At 45.9% G+C, this 22,966-nt stretch overlaps 1 protein-coding gene across 1 annotated transcript in view; it reads right to left on the bottom strand.

The window, feature by feature from the left end:
- The window catches only part of LOC119386187 (filamin-C), a 179,896-nt gene extending 157,682 nt beyond the window's left edge, over positions 1 to 22,214 (bottom strand). The window contains 1 exon segment of the mRNA XM_049414247.1: positions 21,774 to 22,214. Coding sequence (XP_049270204.1) covers positions 21,774 to 21,885 — 112 coding nt within the window. The 5' untranslated portion in view covers positions 21,886 to 22,214.
- Positions 22,215 to 22,966: the final 752 nt, after the last annotated feature.

Genomic DNA, 22,966 nt, shown 5'->3' with positions numbered 1-22,966 from the left:
CACTACCACTTCGTCTCAATCATCGTTATTAGAGCACTGCACGGGCCGTGATTATCGGCCCGGGCCCGGCCCGGGCCCGGAACTCGCTCAAGTTTACCCGGCCGAGCCCGGCCCGGTGATTCAATGCGCGGCCCGGGGCCCGGCCCGAACCCGAGAAAAAATTTCGTCTACCCGGCCCGGCCCGGCCCGACGGCAGATCAGGCCCGACCGAGGCCCGATCCAATAATATAGGTGGTGTTGCCAGAACATAGAATCTACAGCAAAGTGTTTAGCAAATATCTACGCTTTGATGGCGAATGTTTCGCTAACAAATATACTTTAACCTACGGTAATAAGGGGCTCACGTTGGAAACAGTTGAGTGGACATACAGGGTACAATGAATGTTTGCTCGGCAATGGTATACTATAACTGTTTTTTTTTTTTTTTGCAATGCAATAGGGATCATCAATAGGGATCAGTTTTGCAAATGCAATAGGGATCATCAAGAACGTTTTGTAGTAGATATTGCAGCGAGGAAAGTGATTTGTAGCATGAGTTCAGTTTCGATAGGAAGTGAGTAAAAACAGAGGAGACAAGAGAACAGAACGCCCTCTTCAATTTGTTTTCATAGCGCTCTTTCATGAAACTTAAAACATGCTCCAACGATAAATGCAATCGTGCACCCGGCTTCTGCGTATGTAACACCTGTCTTCAGGATTGTAGCACCTTGCCACAGCAAGATACAGGAAGAAAGCCAGGTTTATTACTTTGTTGTAAATACACTAACCTAGATAAAAATTATAACGAACCGCGTGCCCCACGTGTACTTTCAGAAATACGTATAGGCAGCCGAAAGGACGAAAATAAAGGTATTTGTGGTAGAATTCTTTTCATATATCACACCACTGCTACTATATACAGTCCATAAGTCTTTTGTGGCTTATTTTAAAGTTTATTTCTTCACGTGTTATTGTGCAAAAAATCAAATTATCTAGAAATTCCGGCTATAAGCACGCCATCCACCATTGCATCACATATCCTGCCACGCTAAAATTTCTCGCACTGCATGCGCTTGCCAAAGGGGCGCACACCTGCCCTGCGAATTTAGGACGTCTTTGTGGGCCTCTATCTTGCAAATTTAGGACGTCTTTGGGACCTCTGCAGAATGAACGTAGCTGTGCAGCTGATCCCTTCATTTCTAGCGTTCCCGAACGTCGTGGCATTATTCAGTACCACCTATAAAGTTCCTCTTTGAGGGCTTCTCCTGGCAGTCTTCAGCAGTGTATGTTATGCACGGCTTGCACCGCGCTCTTTTTTGCCATGTCATAATGCTCTATGCCTTCCTAACGATGTTGTACTGGTAGAAGGTGATCACTGGAATACGCGAGTAGGATTGGAAAGAGGTGGACGACGCGATTTCGATCTATTTTCGGTGTTTGTTACAGTTTGGTAATAAAGGCATGAATAAGCTTCTCGACGCTTTCTCATTGAATGCATATGTTTCGATGTAAAGGGACATCACCCGGCACGGAATTCGTAATTGCCTTACTTCAAGCCTGATATTTCGTCAAGCGAATATATTTTGCCTGACGCCTTATGCTCTTTGAACCTATGCTATTCCTGCACATTCCAACGGTGTTGCGGCAGTATCATGTAGCTCTGCACACTGTACCTGTATAGCGCAGGGGACCCAAACACGCGGCCCGTGAGCCTCTCCCTAGAGGCCCGCGGCCCGCACATGACTGTCTTCGTCCCATTTTTACAGCGAAAGCTGTTATGAGATCATTTCACCGGCCGTTTTTGGTGCCGTAGTTGTCCGCCGCCGCCACCGCCGCCACCGCCGCCGGTGTCCGTAACCAGTATCGCTCGAAATAAGAAAAAAAATCTAAATAAGAAAAAAATTTCAGGATGGAACGAGGTTCGAACCTGGGCCCGCTGCGTGGGAGCCCAGTATTCAACCTCTGAGCCATGCCGGTGCTTGAAACTGCTTTGCAAAAAGGTCCTATACAGGCTTCATGTCGGGAAGGAACCACATTAGCATATGCAATATAGCGTGGAAGAAGAGTAGAATAAGCACCAAGCGTCGCACAACGCGAATTCTGTAACCAGGCGTCACACAATGCGAATTGCGCAACGAGTAGGTTGTTGAATGCTTCCAACCCATTACAAAGAGCTCTTCCATAATTCTTCATCGTCATCACGCACATCATCAACAAAGTGCGCATAATGCCTTACATGCGTTTAGCAGGTACCACGGCTGTCTGTAGAATGACGAAAAATGGCACAGTGCCTAGTGCCCTACTTCTCAAAAATTACAATGATTTATAGCGTAGTGGGTTCCTCGCAAGTGCACTTCTGTTGGTTGCCAAGGAAGTCCATAAGGCTCCCATGATCCATTTCCTCAGGGTCTCAATAAAGTCAATTTTCTCTCTTTCTCGTTCTACATTTCTCTGGTTAAAGTGTGTTATAAAGCGTGGTGTGACAGTTAAATAACGACCGGGCGTCACACAATATGCATTACGTAACTAGTGGGTCGTTTAAAGCTTCCAACCCATTACGAAGGGCGCAACCATAATTATTCATCGTCATCAACCGCCGCATCAACAAACTGCACATAATAGCTTACATATGGTACCTCGCTTCTCCGCAGAACAACGAATAATGTCGTGCTGGGTGCTTCCCAACTTCCCAAAAATTACGCTTTGTTGCGTAGTGGGTACGTTGCTAATGTACCTGTATTAGTAGCCACAGGAGAGTTTATAACGGGCTCTAGAAATGCCGCTCTTCCAGCTTTCGCTGTGACTGTGCTGCGCTTTCCGCGCAGGCCTGGCGTTTTTTTTTTTTTTTTTCATTATCTTGATAAGTATGTTTTTAAAGGTGGTATTGACACGAATATTTTCAGTTTTTTTTTTGGGTCATATGGAAGGTCAAGCCCTCAAGAGCCTAGAAAAGGTAGTGCTAAGCGCGAGTGCGCCCTGAAAAATTAATTACAGTATGTTTTTAAAAGCTAATTTCGGTTCCTACTGTACCCTGACGGCACAACACGGTATGAGCTTCTCGTCACGTGTTCGCACAATATATGGTGACGTTTCCAGTGCCGCTCCGCACCGTGGCTTCGTTGGTGACGCACAAGCGGCAATTTTGGAAGTTTTGATGACGCACAAGCGGCCATCTTGGAAATTTGGTACCTAACGTCATCACAACTAGCCAGACTGCTGCGTGAAGTTACCAGAATTTGTACTGTAGCCTGACGTCGAGCTATTGTCGATGTGAGTAGGTGCGCCATGGAAAAAGTGACTTTAATATTAAAATAAAACATCTTATCAGCATTTGCTGAGCTTCACACTTGCTCAGAGCCGTCTCTGCATACAGTAGATTTGTATGGCAGAGTAAACTCGCCTTCGAAAAATGGTGTCAGTACCCCTTTAAGTTGCACAGGCATGACAGGTCTAAAGATTTGCTGTCGTGAGGCATCCCCTGTGGCTACCATGTGTTGATACCTAACCGTGAAACAAAACTCTAGATTTCAAAATCGGCGTCCAGATTTCAGTCATGTTGAAGATAGGTATCGATATGTTGTTGGAATCCTGCCTCCAAATGCCCTTCAGAAACGACTCATATGTGATATATCGGAAAGCTCTTCTTTTAAATGGCAACGTTAACTGACATTTGATACGACCTAGCCCCTCCCCCCATTAGCATTTTGGATATAAAATGATAACAAATGCAAATAAAACACAGAATAACGGCATGTTAACTATATAAGCACCTGGTATACCTACTTTTAGCTCACCCGTTTAAGATAAATCAAGTAGCCCATACGCAAGGGGCAAAACAAGTTCAGCACTTTTTCCTAATAAAATTTCTCGAAATAGCTTGCCCCACATAAAAAAAGCGTTTTTTTTTTTCGAGAGAAAATGTGAAACATATATGTATGCGCAACGTATGTAGAACAAGGGGCACTAGAAAGAAAAACAATTTTTCTGTTATCAGTAAATTACTATTGTGCAGTTTCTAAACCACCACGCTCGCCGGGACAAGACTCTTGGTAAGCGAGAAAACGCGCAAAAAAATAAATGCGTGTGGCGACGCCCCCCCAAAATTCGCGCAGCAGACGCCGTGACATCTTAGATTCTGACGGCGTCTAATGAGGCCTACGTAGTTCCTAATCACTAGAAATGAAGTACATTGACCTCTGAGGGGGCCATTGACTTAACATACCCAGTGTCAGGAAATTTTGTACGCCAATATCCCCCAAATACGACAAATACAGTTTGAAATCCGTGACGTCGCGCTCGGAGTTTCGGCGCGAAAATAAAAAAGAATGAAATTTTGACCTTCATTTTCTCGTCTGATAAAGATATGACGGCAAAATTAATGACATATACGAGTTCTTAGAGTACACTTTATCAGTCTAAAACGATTCAGTGCTTCACTACAGTGTCCATTTGAGAACCGAACAAAGTCCAAGCCCGGCCCGACCCGAGCCCGCCACCTCAAACCCGGGCCCAGCCCTAAGCCCGGAGCTTCAGGCCCGAGCCCGGCCCGGACCCGCCGTGAAAGCTACGTTACCCGGCCCGGCCCGGCCCACGGGCCGGGCCGGGCCCGGGTTTTCGGGTAGGCCCGAGCCCGTGCAGTGCTCTAATCGTTATCAATGCCATTATTCTGATAGGCAAAAGATACTTTGCGGAGTGCATCCACGCCCTTTAACGCGTCAACGATATTTTGTTTTAAAATTTTCCATCCCTCGATCCGTTCCTTCTGATCCCACCCCAGTCCATCCCTCAATTCCATCCATCCCATCCTATTTATCTATCCACCCATCCCTTCCAACGTTACTCACCAATGTTGACGAGCTTGATGTTGTCCTGTGCCATGGCGGTGAGCGCCGTCTGCACGTTCTCCAGACACTGGTGCTGATTCTGGGGTCGCGCGATGCGACGCAGGCGGCACTTCTGCAGGGCCTCGACGAGTGAGATGAGCCGCAGCCCATCGCTAAGGTCGCGCCTGAGGTCGGTGACGACGCCGGCGCCCGCCGGCCGAAGCTGCTCGTTCACCCAGTTGGTGAACGTCTTCTCCTGGATCTCCACCCACACGAACTCGTCACCTGCGGTCAAGGAAGGAGTGCACACAACGTGAGCTACGACGTCTCGAGTACTCCACCTGTGGTCGCGACCGCGAGGACAGCAAGACATTTGCTCAGACCAGTCGTGACGGCAAACGGCGCACTAAAAGAAGTAGGTACAAAGAAAAAAAAACGAAAGTGAAGGCCAGGATTGGGGTGATGAGGAGACAGCGCATGTCCTCCTCATCATTTTTTTTGCTCCTTCTTTGTTTAATGGGTTAATCGCCATTACGAATGAACTATTCCAACTCAACGAGCTCACCAGCTCTCAAATCATAAGTAGTTACGAAACTATCCGCGTCAAACCACATTCCAAACTTCTTAGAATTTTTTTTTTTTGGGGGGGGGGGGGGGAGTAATATACTGCTCGTTTGGTTTTGCTTACAGCACGTGGCTGTAGGTTTTATTTCGAGGTTGCGCATTTTTTTTATGGGGTGTGTCCAGATAAGATCGAACACGAGGTCCCGGTCACCATTCCCGATTTTGATGAAATTTACTGTAGGTCTAGGCATTACACCCAGAACAATGGTTCCGCAGTTAGTTTTGCGAAAGAAAGCGTTCGCCTGAAAAAAAAAAAATACAAATTTTGGCCGCAAAAAACACTTTTCTGCCAATTTCGCGATTTATGAATTTTGAGCGCACCTAGGGAAAAAACGGTGCACTTCTTCGTCACAATATTTATTCCCCTTAAAGAACGAGTGCAATACAATCTTATAAGTCTATTATTTCTCTTGCTTGTCGAAGCACTCTTGAAAAAAAAATTAACATTTTGGCAAATCGCACAAAATGCCTGTATTTCAGGAATTTATTGCTGCAAGCATGTTAAAGTGAGGATAATAAAAATCGGTGTATATTAACTTCGATACTTTCGCTCTCTTTTTAAAAAAATTGCGTGGTTTTATCGCGCTCCGTTTTACTCGATAAGTGGGCTCAAACGCAAGGGGATTCACCAAAAACGCCGAACTTTGAGAATTATTTTCTCAAAAAGACCATTTTTAATTTCTTTCTAAATCTCTCTGATTGAAGTCAAGGAGGTCGTCTACCATTCTGCAGAAAAAAACGTTGCATTATTTTGGTTGCTAACAAGTTATAGTGCGTCACATGTGACCATGCCAGCCTAGCGGCCGCGTCGTTCGTTATGTGCTGAAACTCGGATATAAGTTGCTAAAAATACTTGTACGTGACATAATCACAAATCAGCAGCTCCACACCAACAAATGCGCGGCCCGGTGTCATGGTTCAGCAAGCTTTGTCTTGCGATCAGCCACTTGACAAACCCGCAGCCGGCCGCTCGATGCTGCGGGCACTCGCATTACATGAGTGCCGCTTCGACTGCGGATGAGCACCTCTTGTGCGCCAAACTACACTCAGAGGACAAACGAGAGAAGGAATGCATCACTGTGAAAGATAAAGGCCGTTAAGTGCGAACAAATCTCATAGTCTGCAACGAAAACTCTGCCGGCAATTTCCCAGTGAGCGCCTTCAATACAGCAGGCATGTATTTTTTCCCCCGATGTTATGCCCGGTAAATAAAGTTTTTTCCAATCTAAATAAAGTTTTTTCCAATCCAATGTTATGCCCGAAGCCGCAAAATATCGTGATAAACGCTGTACTTGCGTTGAATGTTCTATCTGCGGACATACAACAATACAGTATTGTAAATGCGGTTTTTAATGAAGCAAAGGACTTGGACACACTTCTTTTCACAGCCGGCTGACACAAGTGTTTTGGCACGAGATGAACAACTGCAGTTTGAGTTGTTCGACCATCGGAAGCACGTATGACAGCTTTCTTTAGATGTCAATGGCTTTCTTTTGTGGCATATGTTGCTCATAGAATGAACCTAATTATTTTTAGGCCATCAGAAGAGAGAAAGCAACACATGAGCGCACTACTGGAGGCGCTCACTGGGAAATTGCCGGCAGAGTTTTCGTTGCATACTATGAGATTTGTTCGGACTTAACAGCCTTTAACTTTCACAGTGATGCATTCCTTCTCTCGTTTGTCCTCTGAGCGTAGTTTGGCGCGCAAGCGGAGCTCATCCGCAGTCGAAGCGGCACTCATGTAATGTGAGTGCCCGCAGCATCAAGCGGCCGCTGCTGCGGGTTTGTCAAGCGGCTGACCGCAAGACAAAGCTTGCTGAACCATAACACCTGGCTGCGCATTTGTTGGTGTGGAGCTGCTGATTTTTGATTGTCACGTACAAGTATTTTTAGCAACTTATATCAGAGTTTCAGCACATAACGAACGACGCGGCCGCTAGGCTGGTATGGTCACATTTGACGCACTATAACTTGTTAGCAACCAAAATAATGCAACGTTTATTTCTGCAGAATGGTAGGTCACGTCCTTGACTTCAATTAGAGATTTAAAAAGATTAAAAATGGCCTTTTTGAGAAAATCATTTTCAAAGTTCGGCGTTTTTGGTAAATCACTTGCGTTTCAGCCCACGTATCGAGTAAAACGGAGCGCGATAAAACCACGCAAATTCTTTTAAAAGAGAGCGAAAGTATCAAAGTTGATATGTACCGATTTTTTATTATCATCACTTTAACTTCCTTGCAGCAATAAATTCCTGAAATACAGGCATTTTGTGCGATTTGCAAAGTTTGTGATTTTTTTCTTCAAACGTGCTTCGACAAGCAAGAGAAATATTGTATTTCACTCGTTCTTTAAGGGGAATAAATATTGTGACGAAGAAGTGCACCGTTTCTTCCCTAGGTGCGCTCAAAATTTATAAATCGCGAAATTGGCGGAAAAGCAGTTTTTGCGGCCAAAATTTGTGTATTTTTTTTTCAGGCGAACAAAATTTTTTTTTCGCGAAACTAACTGCGAAACCATTGTTCTGGGTGTAGTGCCTAGACCTACAGTAAACTCCATCAAAATCGGGAATGGTGACCAGGACCTCTTGTTCGATCTTATCTGGACACACCCTATGAGCTTTCATAGTTGTGTTTTTTATCCAGATGCGACGCAACAGTCAGACTCTTCATGCTTGCCATCGCTTTTGTTGTAATCTTCTTAATATTGGTTACCGCCACCAACCTTGACAACTGTCGAGTGTGATGGAATAGGTGGGGAGAGGCAAAATCGGAGTATGATTAAGGGTGCGCAGTCGGAAGTATTCGATGAAGTCGATGAAGTCGATGAAGTCCAAAAGGGAAATCAATACCACTTAACTGCGGGTCATGTTCTCAACCGGCTACGTCCGCTCTTAGAGGCTGAAACGTATCTACAGTTCGGGGCGCTTGCGGGGCAGTATACCATATCCGATGTGAGAGACGCCGTCATCGGCACCATCTTACAGCACGCAATGCATTTGCCAAATATACAATATAATTGTTTTCCGTTGTGTGTATGTCTCACACGCGGATAGCAGGGTCTTCTACCGAAACACAGCGCCTGCTAAGGCCTATAATACGTCACTGACGTCAGGCGCGTTGCGAATTCTTAAAACTATCGGAGTCGTCTGGAGAGGGGTCCCTTCGCTGGCGAACTGGGGCAGGTAATTACGGTGTCCGGCTTTTGAAACGTGAGGCCTATATACGCGGAGTTTCGCAACGGATGATATGATTGAAGAGCTCTGCTTTCGGCTATCACTCAAGGAGCGCAGCACTTGGCCAAAGCAAGCTTAAGAGGCCACGGGACGAAATGGGCGTACACCGTACCATGGGAAATTGTTTTACGCTGTGTGTATAGACGAGCGGCAGCAGTATAGTAAGCTAAGATAATAAAAAAGAATGATTGACGCTTCGAAGAACGGGCTCCATCTTGCTTCGCATCGTTAAACCTCTTGTTCGCGAGGTATATACGCACAGAAGCTTGGAGACGTGTCCCCTTTATTATTATTATTTTGTCTTTGGAGAGCGCCACATATCCGCCTAAAGACTTCTGTGTACCAACCACTTGGCTACGTGGCTTAGGAATGTTTAAGGGCAAACAATCAGGCATGAGTGACACAATCGTAAAATTTCATAAGAGGAAGCAGGCTGCAGCGAGAATAACACGGACGTCAATTACGCATAAATGTACGCAGTACGGGGAACAAACGCATCGAAGTCTGCAGATTGAAGACATTGCGTTTTGTTGTACATCCCATTGGACGCAGGCGTGCGCACAGGGTGGGCAGCAGGGGCGGCGCCACCGCCCCCCGCTCCCCTCATAGTCATCTAAATAGGACGCCAAATCAATCCCGTGTATTTAATCAGTCAGACCTGTCCCGTCATTATTTAGTGTTCAGGGTTACGGCCATTAAATTTTCGACAATAATGACAGCCGAGGAAACCTGATGTTGGATTCCAAGAGTTCTGGTTTACTTCCCGCTTTACCCCTCGGAAAGCCGGGGTCCAAAAATTGGCAATTATGAGCAACACTTCATCGCGTCATTTTTTCCATCCACTGAGAAGCTTGCATTCTTTCGGACTCTTCAAACTGGAGGAAGGGGGGGGGGGGGAGCGCTGCGTCGGTGAAACCGCTAAGCCACCACGGCGGGTTATACTACATGTCAGTCAAGGATTCAGAGAGCACGCCCCCGTTCGAGCTTGCTAACATAACAAGGAATCAAGAGATGTCAGAACTTGACACAAAAACCATCACTACGCGAATCTTCTGGCCGATCTTCCGTCCTCTCCCCGAGTTGCACGAGGATTGAAGCATCGGGAACGCACGGCCGGTGCTTTCGTGGTACACGTAGGAGAAAGGAATAACGCGATTTCGTCGCGGCCTTCTTTTGCTGGCCGCGACATCTCTGGCGTGACGGGTCAAATTGACGAGTGTCAGCTGCGTATGCGAGGCTTCCGGTATGATTTAAACCGAGGAAGCTAGGAGCGCGTCTTCCTCCGTTTTGACTGAAGCTGGGATAGTGGCAAAACCACCAAGCTCCTATCGCAGCGACGCTAGCTGGCTATGAAGTGGCGAAGCCTTCTCAGCCATTTTTTTTCTTTGCTTTTCAGTTCACGAGGAAGCAAGAAGCGAAGAAACAAGTAATGCCACGTAGACAGCTGAACGGAAGCGTTTAGCGGCACCTTCCGGTGTCCTGATTGCGAACAGAGGAAAAAATATAGCGACGGCAGTCTTGCGTGACTGCCGGCAAAGACGCGTAGCTAAATGATCTACGGCCTTGGCGTATAGTCATGACGCTGTCCGAGGCAAAAAGACAGTGTTAATTAGCTTACGCCAGCCATGACTTACGGACAGGTATGTGCAGACTCTAGCTAACGTCTTGGTGGTTAGTCTTTGCAACTTTTCTGGCTTTATTTCCTTCTAGGAGTGATGCATAACCACGGGTCATTAAACACGAATATGGTGGTGCTAGGCGCGGGCAGGAGAAAAAAAAAAGGGGGGGGGGGGGGGGATACGGAAGAGTTGTCTAAGAAATAATTTTTTTATTGCTTCCTTTAAACGTTATGGCATTCACCTTTATTGCAAGTAAAAGTACTGCATAGCCCGTATCAGGGCTGATATTTCGAGCTCTTCATAGCCAGTCAGTATACGTATCTTTATCTTTATAGACTTGTAAAGTGATGGCGTTGCCGCGCCTTCACTGCAATGAATGACCAACGCAATGCCAAGTGGCGTTATATATACATGTTTACCACAGCCAAAAGGGTAGGGCACCCCTACGAACCAGGCAAGCGCCACACCTTGGCACAGCACCATATCTGACCTTGTTCGATCTATTATATACTGCCCCCCTGCACTGCTCTTTCAGCATTGTTCGCTCTGCAGCCGCAATTTCCTATCGAGTGAAGTCACGAGGCGTTAAAGAGAACAGCAATTCGCGGATCTGATTACTTAGACACCTCAGCACTGAATGGAATAACTCGTTCTCGGCGCGGCAGTGATCTGTTGAGCAATACGTTTATTACTATATGGAGAATAGACGAACACCGAGGTGAGTCAGGAAGCATGGACGACGACACGAGCACTAGCTTCCAAATTATTTTTGAATGTCCATTAAGGATTGAATCTACAACGGTCACATGAACAGATGTCACCAATGCTTTCTTTTTATATGTTGCCTTTGTGTTCATTTTGTTCGCCACCTTGACTTTGGTCTTTCCCAGACGCATACTACATAAATTTTCCTATATGTACAACCTTGCAGGTGTACGCCGTTGAAAAAGATACTGGAGTCGGAAATCGGCGACAAACATGTGAGCATTACCGCCAGACAATCGTATGTGTGTACATTACACCGGAAACAAAAGCAGCGCCACTTGTGAGGATAAAGGTTCCAAATGGAATAAAAAGACAAGGTGTCTGCCAAGTGTCCAGTGTTTACTCAAACCTGCCAACTTTCTCGCAAATAATACACATTTGTATGATATAAGCCATATTAGAACTCACCTCTTGGATTGTCTTGATTAATAATGTGCTACATTGTTCTATAATTTCGTTTGCTTATGTCCTCATTTGTTCGTGGAAATACCCTATGTGGACTTGACAGTGACGTACATTTCGCCTTGTGATTCGCTAGAAAACGCACACGAATCAGACGCGAATGCCCGTCTTCGGCACCTAAAAGATTTCCAGCTTCTACTTATGGCCCCCCTTTATAGGGTCACATTAAGAGCGTTGATTCTTATCGCAGACGTGTCAAAGTACATAAAGATCGGATACTATATACCGAGATGCGGCATTAACCGGTATTAACCGGCTTTTTACGTAGGTATAGCACTCGCTTGCAAGGAGCGCAAGAGCGATTCTTGCCAAGAATAATTACGTCTTGTCGATAGCCAATTAATAGAGAGAGAGAGAGAACCTGGCGAGAATTTATTGGCAATGAAGCGCTCTTTTACAGGATGTTTGCTTCATTGCCAAGTATAACAGCGTTACTAGAACTACACGAAGTACGGCGGACTCTGAGTAGCTAGGACCATCGGACAAGCTGTAACTTCGTTGCTACATAAGCTTAAAGTGTGATAAATCAACTCTTTCTTCCGCTGGCACCGTCCGAACCACGTATCCAGCCACCAACGTGAGCATATCATTAAAAATAAAAAGGAAGCGTTCGTTATTGTCGTTTAGAGTATGATTAATTACAGATGTTTCATCTAATGCATTCAGTTCAATTCAGCTTGTATTCTTCCATTTACTTATTCTTTATTGTTTCCGTAAATAGTGTCGCGCTTGAGTAACGGTGCACACATTTAACACTGGGTTATTCTTTCAAGAATAGCTTAAACTGAGTAAATGTAAAAGTAAAATACACTGGCAGAGGCAAGCCTCCCCAGAACGCGAGATGAGCCAGAGTTCGTCAACTAGAACTTGCACTCGTGTCGGAGGACTAGCAGATAGTTCAGAACAGTTTAACTTCTCGCAAGTAGCAATCTTTCTCTGCATACAATCGTCGTTAATTTCGTGTAACAAAACAGCCGGGACAACGCGGCATATAATGTGGCTTTTTGCATGACATCGATTAGGCAGAGGCCTGCTGTGAATGCACAAACGTCAATATTAGAGGCGACGACAGTACGCAAGCATCCGTACCGCAGGGGCGGCGCCAGGACTTTTTTACTGGGATGGGGAAGGGGGGGGGGGGGGGGACGGAGAACCATTACGTTATGTTTTGAATATGTTTCCTTCTGGGGGGGGGGGGGGGGGGTAGGCGAAAATTAGGGGAGGCTATACACGACTATACACTATACGACTATACAGCTGGAGTCATTCTCAAGCTCACAGGTAAGTATACAAGTTATACAGCTGTAAAGTTATACGGCGCCCTTCTGCAGAGAAATTTCTGCGTACACACGTGTACTGACGCCTATACACGTCGAAATGTTGTTATGATATATCTGCAATACTGGATGTTCGACATCAGCGAACGTAACCTGCAGTCAAACAAGACTTTCTTTAAATTCATGTGCACTTTTAATGGTCACGGTGTTATTTCAGGAAAATTAAAGCGCAAAAATATACATTTACATAGTTCGAGAAACGAAGGACAGGTCCTAATTCTCATCGTATCTTCCTCTCGACCTATGTGTGTTTCTCGACTTATATGTGAATGTCCATTTTTGCGCTTTAATCTTCCCAAAAGCTATACACCATCTCGTCCAATATCAAGTTTCGTTAAACGATGGTCTTAACACAACTACCATCTTGGAACCGACGCTGCAGGCTACATATGCCCTCGAGTATCGACACACACATGCCACGCATACACTGCACTGTTTAAAGGCCGAAGAGAGTGCTTGTTTGATGGTGCGCACACAGAGAGGCTTTTTAAGTAAAACGGAAATTTCACTTTATCACAGAGAGATTACAATAGGGGACGCTCAAATTTGCACTCATTACTCTAGCGTTCGCACACAGGCCCACTTTCGTCTCCTAATCTAAGATATCTATGTTACACTCTGCTTCCATTTCACTCGAAAGCTACTGGAAAGTGCGATCAGCCACTATCGTGCGAACATTGCTCGCTATAGAAGCTCGCTTTCATAGCGTTGCTTCGAGCCGCACCTTCTAATTATATGGTTCCCGCTCAAACACTCGGCCATTCTGAACCAACAACGCTTTCTGGCCTTCGTTTCTATCGTATCGGCTTCACTCGCAAGCTAATTCACTTTGTATATTTATACTTCACCGCACAAGCAGCAAGTTGCAACGCGTGCAGTGCCTTGGCGGTAACACCTGACAACTAGAAAGAGCCCCCTACGCACCGGCCCAGTGAATCAAATGTCGAGTCGGTAGTAGTTTATTATGTCGCCTCGTTTGTGCCAGACAGAGCACCGTGCCAGAGAAGAAGAGTAGCCGGCACCCCAACAACGTGTTCATGCATACATATAAAGTTTAACCACCAGAAAAGACGAACGCTGAAGGAAACATGCACACCCAGGGCCAATGCTGATCCACTGTTGGTTTTTTTTTTTTTTTTTTTTTTTTTGTGTGCTGGTGAACCTCGCAACATGGTGGCACTAACTTGAACAAACCAAAGTTGTCCTCAACATACAATAGCGTTTCGTTTTCCTCTAGCAGATTCTTTTTTTTTTTTCGCGAGTGTTTACATTGGGCCACGATTTACTCACACATTGAAAAAACGATTATCGGCTCGCATGGCACACGGCACTTTTTTTTTCCCCCACCGGCGAACGCTCGGTGATCGTGTGAGGATCAAAGCAGTTACAATGCAGGACCAAGGCTTTCATATCTAAAACACATAACTATCTCAGACGCAAATATAAATATTTAGGACACGTGTATCTTCGATACCGCCCAGCCCTGAATTAAAGGCACCGGCCGTCATGCGAGTCGCTTATCGCATTCCGATTTCGCGGCACTGCACATTCTTGCTTGTATAGGCTGTTGCAAGTGATGAAATAGATAATAATAGCATAGAAGATGTCCTGTCTTTCTGATAAAAGTGCGTGGCATTTACGTCATCAGGAGTCTTTCGTTAATGACCGCGCTATCTCTCTCTACAAACGTTTTTATGCGTGTACCAAAAATTGGAGGACCCTTAAGCTTCGCCTTTAAGAGTTGAACGCGATAGCGAAATCCGGCGCCTAGTGCGCACTTCAACCACTAAGTGCATACTTATTAATCTGTATTGTTACACACACACGCACACAGATACACATGTGAGCGCGCGCGCGCAAATGGTAGAGGTTTTCGATCTAAAACAAGAATCGCATGGCCTCTAAGATGTACGCCAGGCGCTTGCCATCTCGGAGGCCATAAAGAGTCGAGACATATTTCTCACAATGCCTCACAGATGGCAGCACATTATCTAGCGTTTGCTGTTTGCTTGATCAACGCCTCCTCTAGAAAGACATCGTTCGCTTGATATGTTTTCCGCTAGACAGACATAGTTGTCCATTTTTAGAGCTGTTTGAAAGTTCGTGTGTGTTTTTAGCGGCGATGGCTGCACTATCCCGGCCTTTTTCGACGTAGTTTGATGGTCTCGCCAATGCGCCTACAAATCGCCGAGTGGGCTCGTTTTTGTCGTGACACCTGCCGAACAAAATGCGTTAAGGAGACTCCTTCACTACATGACATTTATGTAGTGTTTTTTTCTGAAGCAGCTGCAAGTAACATCGTGGCTTTGTGGTAGGACACCTGCTTGCCACGTGAACGGCCCGGGTTCGATCTTCAATGTGACCGAAGATTTTATTCTTTATTTTATTTGCTTCTTTCTCGATTTTTCGCTCACAACCAACGGTGCCGACACCGACACCGGAATTTCTACGACACGAGCTCTCTAAAGCTATCGCGTTAATATCATACGATAAACGGACCACGTGATCCGCGTGTCTGAACGCATGACGTATGACACGTGTGGCTCGAACGTACGGAAGCCTGTAATTCTCTGGAAAAGCCAAGAGAGGGAAAAAAATGTTGCCTGACGCCTTGAAATATAACTGAATAAAAGTTATAATTGGAGATACGGAATTAAGCGTGATTTCTATGCACGATGTTCATATTTCTCTGAAATATATACCCGAAGCGAAATAAAAACGCGATTGGTATACAACTTTTCAGGACAGGTGGCCTAATTTTCAGGCCTGGGAGTGGGAGCAACGTATGACTAGCTACAATGAAATAACGCAGCACTACAAACTAGGTAGACGCAAATACCCACCGCCACACAACAGATTAAATAAAAAGCAGGCAGTTGCGTGGCGGCAGCTGCAAACACACACTTACCCAAACCCAGTTATCTTTCGTCTCTGTTACCCTGATCTCTATTTGACAGACAAAGGTAAGATGTGCGATGCGAGGGCAACACTGGGCCACATACTATGGGAGTGCTCGAGCGCTCGAGCTTACACGACAAAGCACACAGAAACCATGAGGAGGCAGTATCGAATCGCAAGGCGCGCTGAGACGAGGCTCTGCTCAGCTACGCAATAGAAGAACAACTCTGTGCCGGCCAGCGAAAGCCGCCCGAGCCCAAGGGCTCGCGGCCGATGCCTAGGCTGGGGGTGAGGCCTACCCCAAGTCAAGTTCGCTGGACTTTATAAATAAGGTTATTTCTCTCTCTCTCTCTCTCTCTCTCTCTCTCGTCGATTGTTCGTAGATAAGGCGCAGTGCATCGCCGATAGCACGTCAAGTTTTAAGAGATAGTAATGCTTTGAACTTTGCACTGTTAGACACTGCGATACTTTAGTGTAACATTTCGTAAAACATATGTATGACAACTCAGTGTATCGACATCATTGGTCAAGTTCTTCCCGCTGGTCGTCTACCACGTTACTCACCTCCAAGACGCAACTTTAATGACCCGCCGAAGTCGTGCTATTATTATGGCGTCAAATATAATTAATTAATTAATAGCCATGTTTATGACGACCCACCTCTAAAACAGCAAAGCGATACGTTTCCTAACGACTTTTTGTTGGACAATGTCTAGATTTTGATTTTATTAAAATACTGGTGATTACCCAATAGTTTTGGATTACTACCGCGGCCAGGCGTTGTAGAAAAAGATAACGTCGCGATCTTCGATGCAGTCCTTTACTAATTTGTCTCTGCCATAACACCAGCTACAGTATGCCGCACTATAGTACGTTGCAGGTAATACGACCCACGTGTATAAGTATAGTAGTACATACGTGAGCCGCAGGGGCGTAGCCAGAAATTTTTTTCGGGGGGGGGGGGTTCAACCATACTTTATGTATGTTCGTGCGTGTGTTTGTGTGTGTGCATGCCTATATACGCAAGCAAAACTGAAAAATTTCGGGGGGGGGGGGGGTTGAACCCCCCAACCCCCCCCTTGGCTACGCCCCTGGTGAGCCGCCATTTGCACTTTCGCCCACGCATTGTCATTTCCTTCCGTTGTGCTTCCTCCTCACGCGTGGTGGAATGCGCGTAAGCGGCGCGGCCGAGTTATCTTCATCACGATGTGGATGTCACAACATGGGCTCGACCATCGCACTCTTATCATATATCTGTGCCTGTATACGCATAAGCGAGCGCGCGGGGGGGGGGGGGGGGGGGCGGGGGGGCGCCCCCTCCCTATTCACCTATAGAGGGGGGGCGCAGCAAGCCCCACACATTGACATAATAGGGAGGGGCGCTGCGACTCGAGGAGGGGGAGGGGGCGCAATGTCAGCGCCATACATTGACATAATTGGAAGGGGGGGGGTCGTGCGACGACCCCCCCCCCCCCCTGGAGGAGAACCCACGCCTATGTGTATACGTGCGCTTCAGACGTGAGCGGAATTCGCATGCGCATAACGTGAAATTGCACAGGCTGTGTCACTGGAAACGCTGCATTTTTAAGAGACTGTGAAAAAAAATGCGAAGACGTTGGACGCGCTGCGCCCGGTTTGCTACCCTACACTGAGGGAGGAGGAAGCGAGAAAAGGATAGGAGAATGAAGAGAGTTAATTAACATGTAATGCGCACGCACCCATAACAACATTCACCACGCATTCACAGGGGGTCGTCGAACCCAGTATTCCTTCAAGAGTGCAACAGAGCTCTGGTGGCAAGACTCAAAGAAGCAATAGTAGCACAGAAGTATACTCGGTGAGAAAGAGAGAGAGAGAGAGAGAAGTTATTTATTGGAAGGCAGAGAGTTTTGCCGGCGTGCTTATATAAGGCCGCTGACATGCTGCTCTGCATAGGAAGGTGTTAGAGGGCTAAGGGGTTCCAGATAATCGAGGGTGGATAAAAAATAAAATAAAAACAAATATAAAATGAGCGAATAAGCCTCATGGTGACATTTACAGGTGAGACAACGGGCGAACTCAGGTTTTTCTATGTCGTGGAGGAGACCTTCTTGAAAGCTTTTGAAAAGAACAATTTATGATAAATCGGAACAATTAATAAACCCACGGCATTTCCGCTGTTTTGTAGGGTAGGAGATTGGATTTATAAGATGGCACGTAGAATTAATGAAGAGCGAGCGACATATCATACATACACTTGGTGCCCATGACAAATTCTCTCGTCGCGACATGCACGGTATTTTCAACCATACTCAAATTGAAAACGTGCGCACATGCATGCCGGCTGTCTATGACACCTGTCGGACATCTTTTTTTGTCGTGCCTTCGGTAGAGCAACTCATTTAGAACTAACTAATTCCTAAAACCTCCGCTGAATCACTCAGAGGGGAGCTGAGAAGCGTCTGAATTGCTAGCGACAAGCACAGGATGCAAAAGTGAAACCACGGATCAAACACCTGACAACGACTCGCTGGGCCGCATTCGACGCATATATATCGTAGTTGGTCAGGTATATACATAATTCAATGAGCCGCAAGAGTTCAAGAGCCGCTGCGAAGCACGCGTGTTTCAAGCATTGGGATTCCGCTGTCATCGGCATTCAGTGATAGCAGGTCATTGGCTACCTGTTGACTGTTTGTCCTTTCTGATTTCGCAGAACGGCTACTGAATTGAGTCGCGCGAGAGCTGACTCGCTTTGCCATCAGTAGCACCTTTTTTTTCAGACACAGTTCCTCTGCGTTATCGAGTGCACCATCTCGTTAACTGGATAATTGGTTAACTAGATAATCTTGAGCTAATCGCTCAAGATGCAAGCCCATTAGAAAGGCGAAATTTAAAGGGACACTAAAGAGGAAAACGATCTTTCTCGTATTAGTAAATTACTCTTCATAGCACCAAAATCACCACGCTTGCCGCGAGAAGACGCTTGGTAAGAAAACGCGGTTGGCAAAAAAGAAAATGCGGTTGGCAACGCCACCTTGAAGTCCCCTCACCAATCGTCATGGCGTCATAGATTTGACGAAATCTACTGGACCTGGAGCTACATAGTTTTTCATCGGTAAAAATGAAGTACATTGTCTTCTGAGGCAGCCAGAGACAACATACGAAGTTTCAGAAATGTCGTTCAGCCAATGTGGCCGAAATTAAAAACCACAATTCACAAATTCAGCCAATGTGGCCGAAGTTCAACACGTCATGGGTATCAACACTTTGATATCCGTGACGGAAACACTGGAGATTTCGGCGGCAAATTTAAAAGTGAGACATTGATTTCCTCATATATTAATAAACCTATGGTGGTTAAATTAAGAACACTAGCGTTTTCAGAGTATGATTTATCCGTCTAAGTTAATTTACCGTTTCACTATAGTGCCCCTTTAAAGGTGCCCGGAATAACTCCCAGCAAAACGAGAGCGCGTGACCAAGCATAGCCAGCAGTGACCCTTTGACCACTCGTGGACTATGCGAAACGTCTTACGTAAGGAACAAATAATTGAGCAATTTTCTTTGTGTTCGAGGAAGCGTTAACTTTTTCACACTGGAACCGAGGTTGCTGAAAATATGTAATTTTCCAAATTATACTGCCGTTAAGATGGATGCACGATTCTCAGCAACACACACAGGGTTGACTTCGCGTTAACCTTATTCAAAAAGCGAACGTCCATCACTCATATAGCGCCGTGTCGGTTCGCTGTATTAAACTAAATCAGAAAGGTAAGGTACCTTTATAGGGGCGCACAATATAAAAGGTCGAATTATTTCAGTCCAGCTAATTTGCTATGCACCGACGAAATATGGGCGTACAAAAAAAAAAGAAAACAAAAGAAACATATGAGCAGAATGTCATACCGAGCACGTCAATGAGCGATTGTCTGGACTACTGCAGGTGAGTCAGGCGTACAGCCTTGATATGTCAGCGGGGTTGATAAGCGGTGTCAAAAGAAACAACAAATGAAACGGGAAAGAAAGTAATATATCGTTGCCGTATCGAGATTTCATGAAGTACGTGCCTGACACCTCGTTACAGTGAAACCGTCGATACCAAGAAACAAAAATTCATCAGTCTTTTTTTTTCGCTATAACCGTAGCTCCACCTTTTTGCATTGCTGAAGCTATGCGACTAAAAAGAATCTAAGAGGATAGTCGGTTTGAGTCGGTTGATTTTGGGTAAGTTAGTGTAAACGTTCTCTTTATCGTTGGCACTGAAGTATAAATAAAGCAGCTTGAATAACGTTTGCGTGTGGCCATGTCACAACTGCGTCGAGCCCACGAAAATCGTCTATAACAATTATTACCTCATTCGTTTCATGCACCTCTAGTCACACGAAGAGCTGAAGCGATGCCTGCAACAAGGCTCAAAGGAAAAGATGGGTTGCTATCGGTACACGCGTTGAATGCTGCCACCGTTTCACATGCGCACCGTTTACCACCGCGCCAACACCTAAAAATTCAAGGCAGTGCACGCATGAACTGTATAGCTTGACGCAATTCGGTATGCTAAAAGGGCTCACGATAAAAGATAAGCGGGCGGCATTTTTGTGTTGTCTTGATTTTTCATTATGAATCCGTACCATTGGCGTAGCTATACATGGGGGGCGGTGGATTTAACCCACCCCCTCCCCGAATTTTTCTATTTTGCATGTTTATACATGCACGCACGCAACAGACGTACGCACCAACATACATAAAGGGTAATTGAACCCCCCCCCCCTACACACACACACACACACCCACCGAAAGAAGTTTCTGGCTACGCGCTGATCCGCACCCACAACTTCAACTTTCTGTCGTTCTAAGCTAAAATGGTGATATTGATGGCAAAGCTATACACGTCATTCCGCGGATGTGCAAAATTAATGCATCTTTTTCGCATATTTATCCGGTTAACGTAGTCACATTCACTGTCTCAGAGAAAAAAATAAAGAAAGACAGAAAGAACTATGTATATTTCCGGATAATGTGACCGGCGCTTATCTTCGCTATAGCCGTTAACTCACTATAAACGAATTCATTATAACGAGGTTAGTACGGGACGCACTCTAATTGGTTAACCGCGCCATGTGCGACTAAAGGGCACAAGTAACACGCACTGCGGGTTGTGCTTGGCCACCAATATCTCACATTTAAAAGTACAAGCGCGGTCTGACACGACATCAAGCAATAAAGCAAGACACGTGCGCTATCATAAACACACTTTTCTTTCGTTTTACGCCACGGACACTTGAATTTTAACCAAGGCAGAGTTTAATAAAAGACAATGTTTCGTGCCTCGTTCACTTTTCTGTCCACAAGGGAAATAACATTGCGGGGAATTAGCTAGCATATTTCAAAAGTCTGCAAGATTGAACGGAGACCTTCCTTGTCATGCGTAAAGGGGGCGTGTTTATTGGTCTTATATGCCTAGGCAATGTTCCAGCAACATATTTAAATTGCGGATGCCAAGTTTATATTAACGATAACTACGCAGATGAGCAGATTTCGCGTTTTCATCGATTAAGTTAAAGATGCACCTTACATTTGGGCGTATATAACTAATGCGTTAATCTAGGCGGCACACACGTAAATAATTCAAAGTTACAAAGTACAAAGGTGAGTGGAACAGCAGGTTCGTACGAGAGCTCGCGACTTTTTTTTTTTTCCCCGCACGGGCAAGTTGCACTTAAATCGACTTTTAAAACGTCGTCAATGAGTCAACGCATTGTTCAAAACACGTCAAGAGAAAGGTAACGTTTTTCACTGTATTCCTGTCATTGAGTTCCACCGGCTGTTTTTCTTGAGCAAAGCCACGCCGGTTATAACCCGCTTTCTCGAGAACGTCTAGTAAACTGTGCCGAGTTTTCGAATGTTAAGCCAAAGGAATGTTCAGGCGCTCCGCGGCCGGTAATGCCGAAGACGCGAACAAGTAACCACGGGAACGACAGCTGCGGCGGGACGGACAACAAACAACTACAAGAAAGCCGCGCTAAGTGAGCAACAAGGATGCATTACGAACCTTTGATTTGCATGGCCCGAGCCGCGTGTCCCTCGGGCGAACGCGCCTTCATTCCGATCTGGCTGAAACCACCACCATCGGCGGCCGCCACAGCACCGTTGACGTACTCCATTTGGAAGGTCCTGTCCTGCGCCCGGAAAACTCACGAAGCCGCGTCTAATCCATGGTGTGCGAGACGCCGACCACCGAGGTCTATCCCGTAGGTGGTGGTGTCAGGGATGCTGTCACGCGCGCACACAACACCGAAAGCCGACGCCGACACCACGTAGACGAACCAGCAGCACCAAAGCGATCGGCACCAACGACTCGTGAGGCCCGTCACATTCAGCGACGTTTCAGGGAAGCTCTTTGGGGCCGAGGCGGATAGCACAAAAAAACAAGCCGCCAAAGAAGCGCTGCCTTTTTTGCTTTTCGTTTAATTTTGCTGCGCTCTCTCACGCTGGCGTACTAGCCGGACTGACAACATTCCTATCCGCGCGCCCGGCTCCGCCGTGGAGCACGTTGCGGCTTACCTTGTTTCTAGGGAGCGTTGGCACCTAGAAAGCACCTAGTTACACTCCAACAGCATTCGAGACATTCGAAACATTCAAAACAACACCTCTTGATCACGTATTTGTCAGTCTACACTAATATTACTCAATTAATGACATCGTAAAGGTTATTGAATTACTGGAAATCACGAGTTTTGTATTTTATTGTTTCTCTAAGTGGGAGGTGGCGTTAACAAGGTGGTTGAAATATCCCCAGAGGTGGTGCCGTAGGGACCGTAGTTCCGTCAACACAGTTCGCGCCCGCACGAGCACGCCAAATACTGATCAAAACGACAACATGAAACGGTCAAACTGCTTCTAGCGACACACCAATGCGCCTCCAGTGATTGTAGAGTCGCGTTACATGTAGTTTAAACCCTTAATGAACACTGAAAGCAGACGCCGCGAGGTATGACAAAACCTCGTGGACATATGATGAGCGCGATATGCTGCTGCCCTCTCGTGACGGTAGAACCAGTGCATGTAGGTAAATTTCGTGTTTATACTAGCAACTACAAAGAGACGCTAGACCGCGGATAAAGCCAAGCAAAAAAAAAAGTGTGTGCTAAGTGTGCAGAAAGGTCAACCGGGTCAACGCATACTATTACGCAGAGCCTTATATATGCTTTTCCATTGCGCTGAATGTCGCGCTTTCTCGTGGCT

Source organism: Rhipicephalus sanguineus, chromosome 3 (assembly GCF_013339695.2).
Source record: "Rhipicephalus sanguineus isolate Rsan-2018 chromosome 3, BIME_Rsan_1.4, whole genome shotgun sequence".
NCBI lineage: Eukaryota > Metazoa > Arthropoda > Arachnida > Ixodida > Ixodidae > Rhipicephalus > Rhipicephalus sanguineus.
Note: the sequence above shows the minus strand (reverse complement) of the source record. Positions and strands in the feature narration are given on the sequence as shown.